Source organism: Notolepis coatsorum (genome assembly GCF_963971535.1).
Source record: "Notolepis coatsorum genome assembly, contig: SUPER_7_unloc_3, whole genome shotgun sequence".
Taxonomy (NCBI): Eukaryota; Metazoa; Chordata; class Actinopteri; order Aulopiformes; family Paralepididae; genus Notolepis; species Notolepis coatsorum.
Window position 1 is genome coordinate 936,832 of NW_028174878.1, and position 16,388 is coordinate 953,219.

General features: G+C 39.5%; 1 protein-coding gene across 1 annotated transcript in view; it reads right to left on the reverse strand.

Moving 5' to 3' along the window:
* Positions 1–1,572: 1,572 nt before the first annotated feature.
* LOC311232746 (B-cadherin-like) overlaps positions 1,573–16,388 on the reverse strand; it is a gene marked incomplete at both ends in the record, with an annotated part of 41,550 nt that continues 26,734 nt past the window's right edge. The window contains 2 exons of the mRNA XM_084338326.1: positions 1,573–1,833; positions 15,844–15,927. Coding sequence (XP_084194452.1) covers positions 1,573–1,833; positions 15,844–15,927 — 345 coding nt within the window. The remainder of the gene's footprint in view (positions 1,834–15,843; positions 15,928–16,388) is intronic.

The window sequence follows — 16,388 nt, forward strand, 5'->3', positions numbered from 1 at the left end:
CACTGCAAAAGCACGGTCCCCCCTAAGCTTCAGCCTGGAGTTTGCAACGGCCAAGAGGAGCTGGTCAGAGGACCTGAGGGACCTTAGAGGAACATAGGGTTCCAGCAGGTCTGAGAGGTAACCCGGTGCCAAGCCGTTCAAACATTTAAAAACAAACAGTAAAACCTTAAAATCAATCCTAAAACGCACAGGAAGCCAGTGGAGGGCAGCCAGCACAGGGGAAATGTGCTCCCTCTTTCGCGTTCCCGTCAGCAGACGGGCAGCAGCGTCTTGCACCAACTGCAAACGAGAGAGGGAGGCCTGACTGACGCCCACGTACAGGGCATTACAGTAATCAAGGCGAGAGGTCATAAAAGCATGGATAACCGTTTCAAAAACAGAACGGGATAAAAAAGGTTTGACCTTAGACAGCCTAAGCTGGAAAAAGCTCCTTCCCACCACAGTATTGATCTGCTTGTCCAGCTTTAGGTCACAATCGAATTTCACCCCTAGGTTGGTGACTGTTGGCTTCACAAAAAGCCCAAGAGGGCCCAAATCACCAGGAGGAGGCACATGACCATTGCTGGGACCAAACACCATGACCTCTGTTTTACTGTCATTGAGACAAAGACAGTTTGATGCCAGCCATGCCTTAACATCATCAAGGCATGCTAATAGTGGTTTTACCGGGTTGGTAGTGTTTCTTTTTAATGGCATGTAAATCTGGCTGTCATCTGCGTAGCAGTGAAAGGAGATGCCATGATTTCGGAGTATAGGCCCTAAGGGGAGCAGGTACAACACAAATAAAATTGGCCCGAGAATTGAGCCTTGGGGAACCCCGCAGGGGAGAGGTGCTGTGGAGGATACAGCGTCGCCCAGGCTAACACAAAAACGTCTCTCAGACAAATATGATCTAAAAAACTCCAGGGCTTGGCCTTTAATGCCAACCCAGTGCTCCAAACGGGAGAGCAGAATATTGTGATCCACTGTGTCGAAGGCAGCAGTGAGATCTAAAAGTACGAGAATAAGGGAGTCACCAGAGTCAGTGGCGAGAAGGATATCATTAAAATCAAGATCGACGGGTTGGTGACCACTGAGTTAGGGGTTAAGTGTCTTGCTCAAGGACACTTCGGCACGCTTAGTTGTACTGTCAGAAGATTTGCTGGGAATATTCATGACCCCTAGGTTGAGAGACCTGTTGATTTGCTGGGAATATTCATGACCCCTAGGGGGAGAGTTAATCTGGGTGACCCTGTGACCTTTCCTCTGGCGCCACCATAATGATCTATAGCCAGAAATAAATGTTGCAACATCAACTCTTGTGTCGTCTACCCAGTAAAGTGTTGCATGTGAGTTATGGCAAAGTGGGTGGAGGTTTGCACCGTGTGCATTCTTGTAGTTGTGTGACTAACAAGATACGCTAATTTGAAAACTGAAAGTTTGGCCTGATGGTGTCATTAGAGGAAAAGGTCATAGGGTCACCAAAATCAACAGGTGTCTTCCATTCGAAAGTATTACTTTTCCAGATATATATTGTTCACAGACATCCAAACGGGGGACGAAAACAATAACGTCTTTGGCGGAGCTAATAACCTATGCCACTATAATAACCTTTTTCTTTAAATAGCGATACTGTGTGTCCAGTCCTGTTTTCCCTGGCAGTGTTTCTGTGTCGTCATCGTCCTCCTCCTCAGCCTGAGTGGTGTACAGGTCGGCCAGCCTGCTGAAGCGTGGCCCCCAGCCGTTCAGGCGCCCGTAATCCGGCTCCTCCTCTGAGCTGGAGGAGCAGATGGTGCTGAGGGAGCCGGCGTCGGAGCCCTCGCCTTCGTAGTCAAACACCAGGAGACGGTCGTTCTGGGAGAGAAGCGTCGTATTAGCTACACAATCATCACATCACACAATGAAACGTCCCCATCCCGGGTAGAATTAGACTTCCATCTATCTCATCATATCTTCTTTTAACACATATGATATGAATATGATATACACCTGTTTTTTTTTTTTTTTTTTTTAACAGTTTTTCTTTATTTTCCCTTTTCAACATGAAACAAGACAATACAATACAATAACAATACTGATAAACAAGACATCACAGGACAATAACAGTAATAATAATAATAATAATAATAATAATAATAATAATAATAATAATAATAATAATAATAATAATAATAATAATAATAATAATAATAATAATAATAATAATAATAATAATAATAATAATAATAATAATAATAATAATAATAATAATAATAATAATAATAATAACGACAATGACAAGACCATCAGTTAAATCAGAATAATAAAAAAAAAAAAAAAAAAAGTCATGTATAAATTAAATATATAAATTAATAAGAATATATAATAGTGGCGAATTCTCAGGGCCTTCAAGGTATTCAGAGAAGGCCCTGTGAGCCTCAGAAGAAAGAAAATATGAATTTTAAAAATTACTTTTTTTATTTTTATTTTTTTATTTTTTTTAATCAAATGTATTAAAATAGTTTGTGTCGCTAATCTGTTAAAACCGCACTGTTTCACTCGCCATAGTTGTTTTCGACCCATTCACTGCGCATTAGAGCGTTTTTGTACAGGAGAAAATAACAGCCAATCGGAGATTTCTTTTCACAAGTCTCTGGGCAGACTTTCCTCCATCGGGTATTCTAGCTCGACCTGCCCAATAAACCTTAACAGGAGCCCAGGTGTGGAGTGACAGTTTGATCAGCCAATCACATTTGGAGCTGTAGTCAATGGGCGTAGTCTTTTAGATGCCAAAGTATTCTAGAGTCTGGCTGCGTCGGCCAATCAGAGCGCAAAACGGCAAACGCGGAACTTGCTACCTTAGTTAACTATCAAGCAAGACAACACGAGACAAACTGAAACATGGCAGCAGCAAATGATACCGTCGATGTTGTTGCGGATTTATTAACAGTTCCCTTTTCAAGAAGAACATTCAATGAAAAGATGGACATTATCAAAAAAGGCCGCCCAACCCCAGAAGGACTGGAAATCAGCCAGGCATCAAAGGCTGGTTACGAGCGACATTTCCAGGCTAGTAATTGGGAACGGTACCCCTGGATGACTGGCTCGGTTTCACGGAAGAAGCTTTTCTGCTGGGAATGTTTGTTGTTTGGGACCGACAAGGGTGCGTGGAACTTTAGAGGCTTCGATAACCTTACCTGTTTAACAAAGTCTGCACAAAAGCATGAAGGCTCGGCAAGTCACCTTAAGGCAACAATTAGTCTGAAAACATTTGGAGAAGCAAGGGTTGATTTACAGCTGGATGAACAGAGACGGAGAGAAACAACGATGCACAACGAAAAGGTCAAAAAAAATCGGGATATTTTAAAACGGCTCATACACTGCGTGGTTTTCCTAGGGAAACAGGAGATGGCTTTCAGGGGCCATGATGAGAGTGGAACATCTTTGAACCGGGGGAATTACCTGGAGCTTTTGTCATTTTTAGCAGAATATGATCCAGCTTTGCACTACCATCTGACCACTTCCAAGGTATTTATTGGAACCTCAAGTCAAATACAGAACGATTTGATAAGTGCTGTTGCTGATGTGATGAATGACGAAATTAAAGAAGAAATAAGGAACGCGTCATGTGTAGCTCTAATGCTGGATGAAACGTCCGATGTGAGCAATGCTGCACAGCTGTCAATTGTTCTTCGTTATGTAACAGACGGTGGCGTAAAAGAGAGGTTCATTAAATATGTGGATGTGTCGGGGGGCAAAACAGCAGAAGAGGTTGCAACCCTGGCTCTTAATTTCTTGGAGGAATATGCATGCACAGATAAACTTGTAGCGCAGTGTTACGATGGTGCACCTGTTATGGCCTCGGGACTAAACGGTGTCCAAGCCAAAGTGAAGGAAAGGGTCCCCGATGCGCTTTTCATACACTGTTATGCACATGTCCTTAATTTAGTTTTATCTCAAGGTGTAAAAAAAATTCAAGAATGCAAAATCTTCCTCTCACACCTGTCTTCCATGGCCGCGTTCTTTACTAAATCGCCCAAACGTACGCAAGTGCTTGACCAGATGTGTCAAAGGCGACTGCCACGAGTTGCACCAACTAGGTGGAATTTCACATCAAGATTGGTTTGCACTGTATTTGAACAGAAAGATGCTCTTAAGGACGTGTTCCAGTACATAGTTGACCACCACGAGGAATTTGACGATACTGCTACAGGCGGTGCTGATGCTCATATATCATACTTGAGCACCTTTGAATTTAGCTTTTTAATTTCAACATTTTACGAAATGTTTTCCCATGCAGATGTTCTTTTTGACATTTTGCAGAGCACGTCATTTGACATGCAGTTTTGTTTGGCTCGGGTGGACGAGTTTTGCATTCGCATTGAGGAGCAGAGGCCACGTTTTGAGCAACTCTATGACGAGACAGTGAACACCACCGGTGTGCCACCTGGGCGCAGAGCGTGCGGAGATCCACGTACATACTACAAGAAGGTGCATGATGGCATTATTGACAATATTCTAAATCAAATGACAACTCGTTTTAAAGATCACGAAAAGCTTTCATTCCTTTCCCTTCTGGATCCCACGCAGTTCACCATCTATAAGAAAACGTTCCCTGAAACTGCTTTCACAAGCCTGACTGACAGCTACGGGCCGCGTTTTGACTTGCCACGGCTGAAAACCGAACTTGGTGTCATGGCAGATTTTCAGGGAAAGGACCCATCTGACCTTCTTCTATTTCTTCAACAAAAAAAACTCAGTGAAAGCATGAAGCAGCTATATAAACTGACGTGTTTAGTTGTAACTATCCCTGTCACCACCTCAACCGTGGAAAGGACATTTTCTGCCCTCAAGCGCATTAAAACATATGCGAGGAATACAACCGGACAAGCCCGACTCTCTGCATTATCCTCCATGTCAATTGAAAAAGAAATGCTCCTGGATCTGAAAAGGACTGATCAGCTGTATGACCGGGTCATTGAAAAGTTCACCCAAACGGACAGGAGGATGGATTTCGTCTTCAGGTGAACCACGTCAAAATGGTGAGTGAAACAAATTAATTTATATTGATTATATTGATCTGCCGCTGCGCATTTTATTTCCACACATATATGTCTGTCTTGAAATATTGGCTGGGCTGCTGTGCGTTTCATTTGGTAATTCTTGACTTGATCTTTCTTTGCATACCGTAACTTCCCTCTAAGCACAATTTGAATTGTATTAAAATAGTTACATTTGTTTCGTTGTTGAGTCACCATGCATGTCTAATAATGACAACTCGCTGGGAGGCGGAGATCGGCATTGGTTTTAGCGATCACGCAACGTTGAACCACACGATAATGTTGCCGTCTCTCTCTGCTTTCTCAATTCTTCGCTTGATATAATTAATACAAATGTCCAATATAACGGAATTCGTTAGCTCATACAAATGTGATTATAACAGACTGCTGTTTAGTGTCGGGCCGACTGCCCACAGAACCGTCTATTTTATTTCAAGTCAGCAGCAGCAGCAGCACGGAGTATCGAGGGACTTATTTTATTTGGAATATAATATTAATAATATATAATATTATGAAGGCCCGGTTAACTCCGGTACGCTTCGCCACTGATATATATACATACATATACATACACACACACATATATATACATATATACATGCATATACCCACATGTATGTACCATAAGGCGAGATTACTTGAGCACCCGTCATCTCCAGTATCGACAACCAAGGTCCCTACCCCGTGAGGACCCCAAATCCGGCGCCCCAGCGAGCCAGAGCATCATGCCTCTTTAACACTCTGACTCACCAAGACCTCGAATCAGGGGCCCCCACCAGTCCGAGACCGCGTCTTGTTTGCTTTTCTCATATTTTTATATTCAGAGTTAATGATATTGTTTACACTGTTCATTTTTTCTCATACGTATTTTTAAATAAACAATAATAAATAATAACAACAATGACAACAACAACATCATTGTTATACAACAGACAGGCCTCTTACGCGTCTGTTGTACAACTTCTTCCACTAGGGAAACCCACCTCCAAAAAATACACAACCGGGGATAGACATCCCAAGACCCCCGGCCCCCACCCCTCCCCCAACCAAACAGCAAAACCACCAATCGACACGGCCAGCAACAGCATGCGGATATATTCACATACCGCCACTAGCCGTATCAATCAACAGTCCCTCTGCTCAATCGAGAAAACAGCGGAGACCAAAGGTCCCGGAACATCCACCCCCGGCCGCGCTCTTCCAAGGTCAATCTCTCCAATGGAAGAAGCTGGGATATCTGATCTTGAAACATCTCAAAAGTGGGCGAAGAGTCATTTTTCCAAAACAGGAGAATACATTTCTTGGCAAAGTATGTTATAACAATCAGCAGTCTATATTTTTTTGGATCCATCTGGATCTCTGGTAATTCATTAAGTAAATAGGCACATGGGGACAAGTCAAATTCCGTTTCTAATACAGATTTTGTAAATAAATGAATACAATTCCAGAATCGTTTTAGTTTATCACAGTGCCAAAACATGTGTAGAAATGTTCCTTTGTTAGTTTTACATCTAGGACAGTTTATTGAATTATCTCTAGACATTTTATGCATTTTTATTGGAGTTAAATACAATTTATGGATACATTTTAAATTTGCTTCTTTGATTTTGTTACTTGTAAATGGAAAGTGTATTCTATCACAAATATTTAGCCATGTATTTTCTGCAAATTTCATGGTTAGGTCTGTCTCCCAGATCCTCAACAAAGGCAAAAAAGATGAGTGACATTCTTTGGAGAAGATGTCATAAAATTCACTAATTTTACCTTTAATTGTGGTCGATGACATTAGTATTTCTTCTATTTCATGTAATTCTAGTCTTATTTTATTTTCTCTTCTCAGTATGTGTATAATGTTTCTCATTTGTAAATATTTAAAGAAATCAGTATTTGGGATGGCATATTCTGTTCTTAAATCCATAAATGATTTTAACTGCATATTTGTATGAAACAGATCTTTGAATTGACTTATCCCCAACTGAGCCCATTTAAGTATATTAATTGATCTTAGATGTTTATCTAGATCAGGATTGTGATAGATAGGAGAGTATATGGAGGTACAATTGGTGATACCCAGTTTTTTTGAGCAGTCCTTCCAAGCACATAGTGTGTTAAAGACAGTGAAGCAATTACTTATGTTTCTTATCTTTTTAAATTGTTTTATAAATATGAGAGAGTCCAATGGTAACGGGTCAACAAATTTAGCTTCTAACTGAAACCACTGTGAGTCCCGTCTTCCCAACGACCATGACAGTACATTTCTTAATTGGGCTGACCAAAAATAATGTTGGAGGTTGGGGAGACCGAGACCTCCCATGGATTCTGGTTTCATAAGTGTCAATAACTTTATCCTAGGCATTTTGTTGCACCAAATAAATTTTGAGATGGGTCTATTCATAGATTTAGATAAGTAACATGGTAACATTTGAAAAAGGAAATTTAGTCTTGGAAGGACGTTCATTCTTATTACATTTATTCTTCCCAGCAGAGATAATGGGAGCGTGGACCATTTACACAAATCAGTTTTTATCTTTTCTATAAGAGGACAATAGTTTTCCCTGTACAAGTTCTCTAGTTGCGGTGTAATGTTTATTCCCAAATATTTAAACCCTTCTGGAGACCAATTAAAAGGATATGTTTTATACATCGTTTCAGTTGGGGTCATATGCAGGAGACAAGCATTTGATTTATTAAAGTTTAACTTATATCCAGAGTATTTTCCAAATTGTTCTATTTCGTTATATAAGTGTGATAAGGACTGTTCTGGGTCTTTTATGTATAAAATAATGTCATCTGCGTATAAGGATATTTTATGTTCCTCCTTATTCATTATCAGTCCTTTAATGTGAATATTATCTCGTACACATGACGCCAGCAATTCAATCACCATCGCGAAGAGTGAACTCGACAGTGGGCATCCTTGCCTTGTCCCTCTCGTTAGTGTAAAAAAATCAGAGGAAGCTCCATTGGTAATGACAGCTGCTTTAGGATTTTTATAGATTGCTTTAATCCAAGCGATAAAGTTTGGTCCCATATTAAGCTTGTCAAGTATAGAAAAAAGAAAGTTCCATTCAACCCTATCGAAGGCCTTCTCTGCGTCCAGTGATAGGAGCAGAGAAGGGCTCCGACTGGTGTCCAAATGGTTTATTACATTTAAAAGTCTCCTTATATTGTCAGCAGAATATCTCCCTTTTATGAAACCTGATTGGTCTGGATTAATCAATTTAGGCAAAATATCTTCTAGTCTTTTTGCTAATAATTTGGTTATAATCTTGTAATCGTGATCTAAAACACTAATAGGTCTATATGATGAACAATTTAAAGGATCTTTGCCACTTTTGTGCAATACTGTGATATGTGCTAAGTTCATTGATTGAGGGAGTATTCTATTGTGACAGAAATTATACATCATTGCCATAAAAATGGGATGAAGTTCAGTCCAAAATTCTTTATAAAATTCAGCAGAAAAACCATCTGGTCCTGGGCTTTTATTTATGGGCATTAACTTAATTGTGGCCAGAACCTCTTCTTTTGTAAATGATGAGTTAAGGTATTGCTGGTCTAATTCAGACAATTTTGACAATTTCTTATTTTGTAAGTACTGGTCCAGTTGTTCTTGTGAATGAGAACTTTGAGATTTGTAAAGTGTATTGTAGAATTCAAAGAAAGCTTGATTAATCTCTTTAGGTTGATATGTTATATTATCATTGAGATTAATTGCTTTAATAGTTCTTTCAGTTTGTTCTTTCTTTAACCCTTAGAAGTCAACGGGGCCTATTGCTCCCGTGGGCGGAGAACAAAAGAATTAGAATCTCTCACAAATGCTCAGGAAGTCCCGTTTTTCAAAAATCTGTAAAAATAGCACAAAGACAATTTCGAGTGCATAATAGTGTAATCTATATGTATCCTTACTTGCTAAACATAATACGACTTGTAAATATGTTTAATTCTTGCTCAATTGTATAGTTCTAAATATCCCTGTATTCCCCCGAAACTACAACGCGTCACGTACATGCACGCGCGCACACACACACAGCGCATAGGTGTTAATCACTGAGTGATCTAATATGCATATTCTTCAGCGCGAGAGGGGGGGGGGGTTGTGTTTCTCACTGTCTGTCGTTGATAATATAATCTGAAGAGGTCCTGCATTATTATTATTATCATTCTCGAGAATACACGCGGACCCGACGGAACGTTAACTTATGAATAAAAAGTAGTCTAACATGCTTTTCATCCTCGCCCGTGTATATACCCACGTCGCGCTAAAACATCAACTACTGTATGAGTAGAGACAGAGTGCTTGTGTGTACGAGTTATGATGAGTTATCTCGCAGTTTTCTAGAGTAGAAAGGTGCGCCCAGTAGAACACACACACACAGAAGGAATTTCTTGTACAGCGAGTTGGGCGTTTTATTTATTTTATCACTTGTAGGCTACCATAGCGAAGGCTCATGGCAGCAACGTTATGGTTGAAACGTGATTCGAGAGTGATACCAAGTGGAAGGAAATATATCCTGTCATCAGTGCGTATAGCAGGTATCCTCGAAATTCTCCGCTATCTCCTCTGTCTGTCCGCCTGCACTGCTCCAACTGCCTGTGTCTGTCTACTGCTTTGGTCCAATCATATTCAGAGTCCCGTCAGAATCCCGCCCCCCCACCCACAGTCTGCGAATCAGAGGCAGAGTAGGGCGGGTCTTCACGAAATGCGTGTTGTCTCTTTCAACGGGTCGGAGTCAGAGCGAGAGTTGACAGCGCATATACAGGTAGTCTAATCTGCAGGTACTGTAGCGAGTAGCATAGTTTTGCCAGCAGGCAGTTAGTAGAAAAATATGGCATGTTCAAAGATGGCCAGTAAAATAAAAGTCAACAGTGAAAATCGCTGCAATAATAATTCTTTCTTTCTTTCTTTCTTTCTTTCTTTCTTTCTTTCTTTCTTTCTTTCTTTCTTTCTTTCTTTCTTTCTTTCTTTCTTTCTTTCTTTCTTTCTTTCTTTCTTTCTTTCTTTCTTTCTTTCTTTCTTTCTTTCTTTCTTTCTTTCTTTCTTTCTTTCTTTCTTTCTCTCTCTCTCTCTCTCTCTCTCTCTCTCTCTCTCTCTCTCTCTCTCTCTCTCTCATTCTAGAGAAATACAACCACAAATTGTTATTGGTTTGCTTCTTTTTCTTACAGTACTATATATACTGTACTTTACTGTATATACTGTACCATCCACTGTACTGAAACATCTCAATATAAGTAATCATGGTATGCTGCAAAAGGTGATATGGTATGTGATATGGTACAGTACTGTAAATACCATCTCTCTCTCTATCTCTCTCTCTCTCTCTCTGGCTTTATTGAGGAAGGGCACACCTCTATCAGCTGAGTAACAATGTTCATCAAAGTGTTGAGTGCTACAGTGTAGGTTAGTATATTAGGACAAGTGCATACCTACATGTATGACCTATATCTATCTACTACTTTTGGATATGAGCATTTTTTCAATACCCAACTATGTAGTGGCCGCTTGTCGCTAGGCTAGGCCTCCTGCTGGGTCCATTCACTGGAATAACAAAGGAATGACTGGGCCTTTGCTCCAGGTGTGAAATGGTTCTAGTGACAATGATCACATTGAATTCTGGGAGTGTAGTTCTCTCATCAGATAGTTGAATGAACTTGGATCTAGTTCAAAGTCCTATACTGAAAAGGTGTTAGGATTTTACCAGAATGTTTGATAGGACATTGATTGAAAACTATCGTCTCAAATTTGACAATTGATGGCTTATTTTGAAGGTATGAATCTGTAATTTTATATTATGTAACAAAAAAAAAGGGGGAAATTCTCAGGAGGAGGAGCTATTTAGGTTAGACTTCTAAGGGTTAATTGATGGGCCAGTAATTTACTTGGTTTATTGCCAAATTCGTAATGCTTTTGTCTAACGTAATTCATTTTTGTTGTAATTTCGTTTGAAATATTAAGGTTTAGTTTGGCCCTGGCCACAATTAGTTGTCTCCAATTGTCCTCTGTAGACGCTGTCTTATGAAGTGCTTCACATCTTATTACTTCTCTCTCAAGTTCTTGTGCTTGTGCTCTTTTTACTCGCTTTTTAAATGAACCATATGAAATTATTAGTCCTCTTAAAGTGGCTTTTGCAGCCTCCCAGATAATGTTAGGGTCAATGAGGGGGTCATTATTTTCCTTTATGTAGTTTGTAATCCATGTTCGCGTTTTTACTTTAAATTCTTCATCTTGGAGTAATGAATTATCAAATTTCCATTGTTTGGTGAACGAGTTGTTCCTATTAAACTGAATAGTCATGCATATTCTGGCATGATCTGATAAAATGATTGGGCTAATTTCACATTCCTTTATCATGTATATATATTTTGAGTAAATAAAGGCATAGTCTATTCTACTATATGAGTTATGTACATTTGAGAAGAAGCTGTAGTCTTTAATGCCTGGATGTAATTCACGCCAGACATCAATTAGGCCACTTTCTGCACATAACCCTTGAAGAACTTTTGAGGATTTGGAGCTATGGTTAGTTTGACTAGACTTATCCAATGCTGTCATTGTCAGATTAAAATCTCCCGCCATCACTCCAAAACCTTTACAGTTTTCATTGAACAGCAACACCATGTCAGACATAAATGTGGGTTCATCGGCATTGGGGGCATAAATGTTCAAAAAAGTAATGGATGTTCCCCAAATGCAGCTTGACACCAAGACAAACCGTCCGTTTGGGTCTGTAATTGTTTTTTCTACTGTAAATGGTATTGTTTTGTTAATCAAAATAGCCGTTCCCCTGCTATGACTTTTATATGATGAGAAATAGACCTGACCTACCCATTCTCTTTTTAACTTTGCGTGTTCAGTGTCTGACAAATATGTTTCTTGTAAAAAAGCCACATCTACTTTGTTTTCTTTTAGAAGGGATAACATTTTTTTCCTTTTAATAGGATTTCCCAAGCCTTTAATGTTCCACGAATTTATAATTATATCTGACATGGTAGTTGGTGCAATCTTTGAGGAGTATCTATGACTGTATACATTTGCCTCGAAAATATTGCCATTGCTTTTATTAATAAACATGACCAAAAAACAAAAACATAGAACACAAAACATACATAGAATAAAAAACATACATGAAATACATCAACCCACCCCAGCCATGGTTTTCTGAACCACGACATTTACCCCCTTACTCCTAGTAGGCCATAGAGAAACAATAATGGAAAAAACAAAATAACTGAAAAAGAATGAAATCTTTCTTATATTGGCCCCTGGAGCTCTTGTCTTCAGTGTAATAACTTCCTTTTATTTATTTGTATTTCTCTTTACACCCCCTCCCCTCTTCACTTCCCCCCATGTTGTTAAATATGAGTTGGTCACCTGCTATTACTGAATGGTGAGGGGTGTTTCTTATTAGGCAGACCTTTTTTTTTTTTTTTTTTTTTTTTTTTTACTATACTGCCGAGAGTTCTCCTCTCCACATACTTTTTACCATTCAGTCATTGTGACCTTCTAATGTTTGAGAGAAAAATATCAGTGCAAAACAGATGCATGTTAAATTCGTGCCATTCCTTGTACCCCCCTCCCTTCCTTTAGTCATGGTATCGTCCGTATGACGTCACACGTTGTTGCAGGAAGTACCGCTACCAGACAGTAAATACACGTTGAGGAGAAAAGAAAGAACAGCCGATCGCGACTGTATTGGCAAATCAATACCCCTTCCTCTGGGGTTTCAAAGTCAAGTGATTTGTCCGTATTATAACAGTCATAATGAGGGGGTGCAAACAAACAAAAAAAAACGTAAATGTCATCTTCTTACCTCCACCATGGGTAACGGTTTACGAGGCAAACCTCAGTCCAGCTCGTCGGCGAATGATTCTGCCTCTTTTGGATCGTCAAACAGGACAATTTTGTTTTTATGGAGGATTCGAAGCCGGTGAGGGTATGCAAATCCTCGAAACATGCCCTTTTCGATGAATATCTTGGTCATCCGGTCGAATTCTCTGCGTCTTCGACGTACCTCTGTGGGCAGGTCCTGGCGAATGGTGAGTTTGGCTTCCCCCTCTGTGATTGTAGATTTCTTTGCTGCTTGTAGGATCAGCTCTTTGTCCCCGATTCGTAAAAAGCGGATTAGGACTGGTCTGGGATATTTCCCAGCGTGTGGTTGTGATTGTGGTCGCGCTGGGCGAAACACTTGTTCCAGGTCGAGTGTTTTTTCCAATGAAAGCTTGAGCCAGTTGGGTAGTTTGTGCTGAATGTACTCAGGTAGAGTTTGGTCACCCTCCGATTTCTCTGGAAGCCCCAGCAAAACCAGATTTTTCCTCCTCCCTCTGTTTTCCAACTCATCCGTTTTCATCTCCATTGTTCTCAATGTCTTTTCGGCTCTGTGTAACTCTCGCTGGGTTGTTTGCAGGCGTTGTCCTCTAGTGCAGAAATCCTCTCTTCCGCCTCATCCAGGCGCTGCTTGTGTTTGTCGACTGCTTTGTTTGTTTTAGTCAGTCCTTCTTTAATCGCCGATACTTGGTTTGTCACCTTTTCCAGATGAGTATCGATACCGTCTAATTGGCCCAATATTGCAATGCGTTGAGATTTTAACTCTGACATAATTTCGACCAGAGTGGGGTCATTGTCTGTTTCAATTGTTTGGTCGTCGACACCTGGTTTGTTTCGCTGGCCTTTCCTTGTTGTTGACATCTTGCAAATCACCACGTTTTATCAAAAGCCTTTACTTAATTTAAGTTGAAACAAAATTATTGAAATTGTCCTTGAGTGGAGGTAAGAATTGCAAATTTAATCACTGAGACAGTGTAGAGCTCTTAGTTCAGGCAGCCATCTTGTTTCCCAGCAGCCGTCTTTTGGCTCTGTTTTTAAAGAAAACTGCTACCTTATTTTCATAATTTGATAACTGATGTGGAATCATTTGACCAGATTATTTGTGGAGGCGGACAGCAGTCTTTGATTAAGGATAGAGTCTACTGACAGATTGACACGACAGACCTAAAGGTTACAGCAATGGTCCTACAGCCTAGATCTCTAAAGATGGCAAGCTATGGATTTATACAGGAAAGTAGGCCAAACAAAGTGGCACCATGACGTACAGACTATGAGTTATAGATATGATATGCAGACTATGAGTTATAGATTTGATATGCAGACTATGAGAAGGCTATGTGTGTGCATGTGTGTGTACAAGTTGAAGGTTATGTGTATGCATTTGTGTGCATGTGTGTGGGATAGAAAGATAGAGAGAGAGAAAGTGTGTTGGTAGATTTCAATAGCCAATAATAACTTCAATAGTGTCTGTACAAAAGGCCCAAGGACTGGGCAGACATAAGAACTGTGGGGCGCTGTTCTGCTGTTCTGCTGTTCTGCAGCTGGACGCCTCTCAGACATAAAGGCTGTGGGGGGCTGCTCTGCTGTTCTGCAGCTGGATGCCTCTCAGACATGTCTAGACATGTCTGTCGATAGCCAGCATCTATATATACTAGTGGGCTTTAGTGATTCCTTCAGTTCATGTGTGGTCCCTGATCACAAGTAAGTGTTAAATATGTGCATAATGAGGACGCTTAGTTATTGTTGGTGATTTATATGGTTAAGGCTTATACTAATGTTATAATTCTACCAGCTGTTTAGGAAGCAATTTACCAGTATGTTTATAGTGATAATCTAGCCTATTGGGTATAATCTATGTTGTTGATTATAGTATTTAGTATCTGTTTAGCACAGTTTATCCCTGTAACTAGTACAGGTAAAGCACTGCTTATCCCCATTGGTAGTTCCACTCGTGAGGTTTATGTTACTTGTAGCAACAGTATATTGTATAGTATATAACAGACTGATTAATAAGTATTAGTAACGCTGATGTCTTTGTTTCCTCCCCATTTAGAACCACACACACACTCTCACATACTCCCACCGTGTTAATGGGAAATAGAAGTAGAAATTGCCTGTGCATCTGTCTGACCATTGATAATAAAACTCATCAAAGAACGTTCCTGCCTCCCGTGTCCTGACTAGACACCCCGTGTTGTTGACTACATTTCCTAACCACCAAGAGCTTCACTACAGTGTCCCATGAGGAGTCACAAAATCCATGTGTCAAAATGTCCAAATGCTGGAAATCTCGTTTTGGAATGAAATTGTATACTACACAGTGGTGGAAAGTAACTAAGTATTTTTACACAAGTACTGTACTTAAGTACAATTTTGAGCTACTTGTACTTTGCGTATTTTCATTTTATAAACTGAAATGTATACTACATTTCAAAGGAAATATTGTACTTTTTATTCCACCACATTTATCTGAACCCATCAGTTACTAGTTACTTTGAAGAAACCTTTCAACTTCAAGAGGACATAATCAGAGCAGCATAACTGGACCACATACCACTTCAACATCACCTTTAAATGGTAAATGGTGCATTTACATAGCGCTTTTATCCAAAGCGCTTTACAATTTTTGTTCCTCACATTCACCCATTCACTCACACACCGATGGCAGAGGCGACCATGCGAGGAGCGAGCGGGGAGCGAGGAGCGGGGGCCTCTGTCGCCCCTTTAGAGGTCAATGGTTTGAGGATTCCCAAGCCCAAGCACTGGGATACACAGACATCATGTAGAATGCATACTTTTACTTTAGATACTTAAGTACATTCAAATACTCCACTTTTACTTAAGTAGACATTGAATGGAGGACTTTTACCAGAGTACTCGTTTATCTGGGTATTTTTACTTTTACTTAAGTAAAGGAACTGTGTACTTCTTCCACCACTGATACTACAATTGTATACTTCATACTACATGCATACTATAGAACAATACAGGAACACTCACATCTTCAATACGGTTGCCAATCTCCTCAGACTCCCGTGGTGGTGAGCGGTAGACGGGGAAGGAGAGCTGGCTGAGGTCATAGTTCTACAACAGAGGGGAACATTCAAAACACCTGCTCACTAGTCCAACATCTCTGAGTAGATCATAATCATTTGTAATATTAATAATAATAATAATAATAATAATAATAATAATAATAATAATAATAATAATAATAATAATAATAATAATAATAATAATAATAATAATAATAATAATAATAATAATAATAATAATAATAATAATAATAATAATAATAATAACAATAGTAATAGTAGTAATAATATCAACAATAATAATAATAACAACCTTTATAGAATACTTTTCAAAACACAGTACAAAGTGCTTCACAAAATACCAACAAGTAGAATGGTGAAGAAAGGAAAACAGGAAATTAAATAAGTCAGTATAAATAAAACAAAAGGTAAAAGTACCACCATTAAAGCCAATCCAAAAACAACAATTAAGTGAAAGTGAGTGTGCAGAAGTGCGTAAAGTGTGTAAAA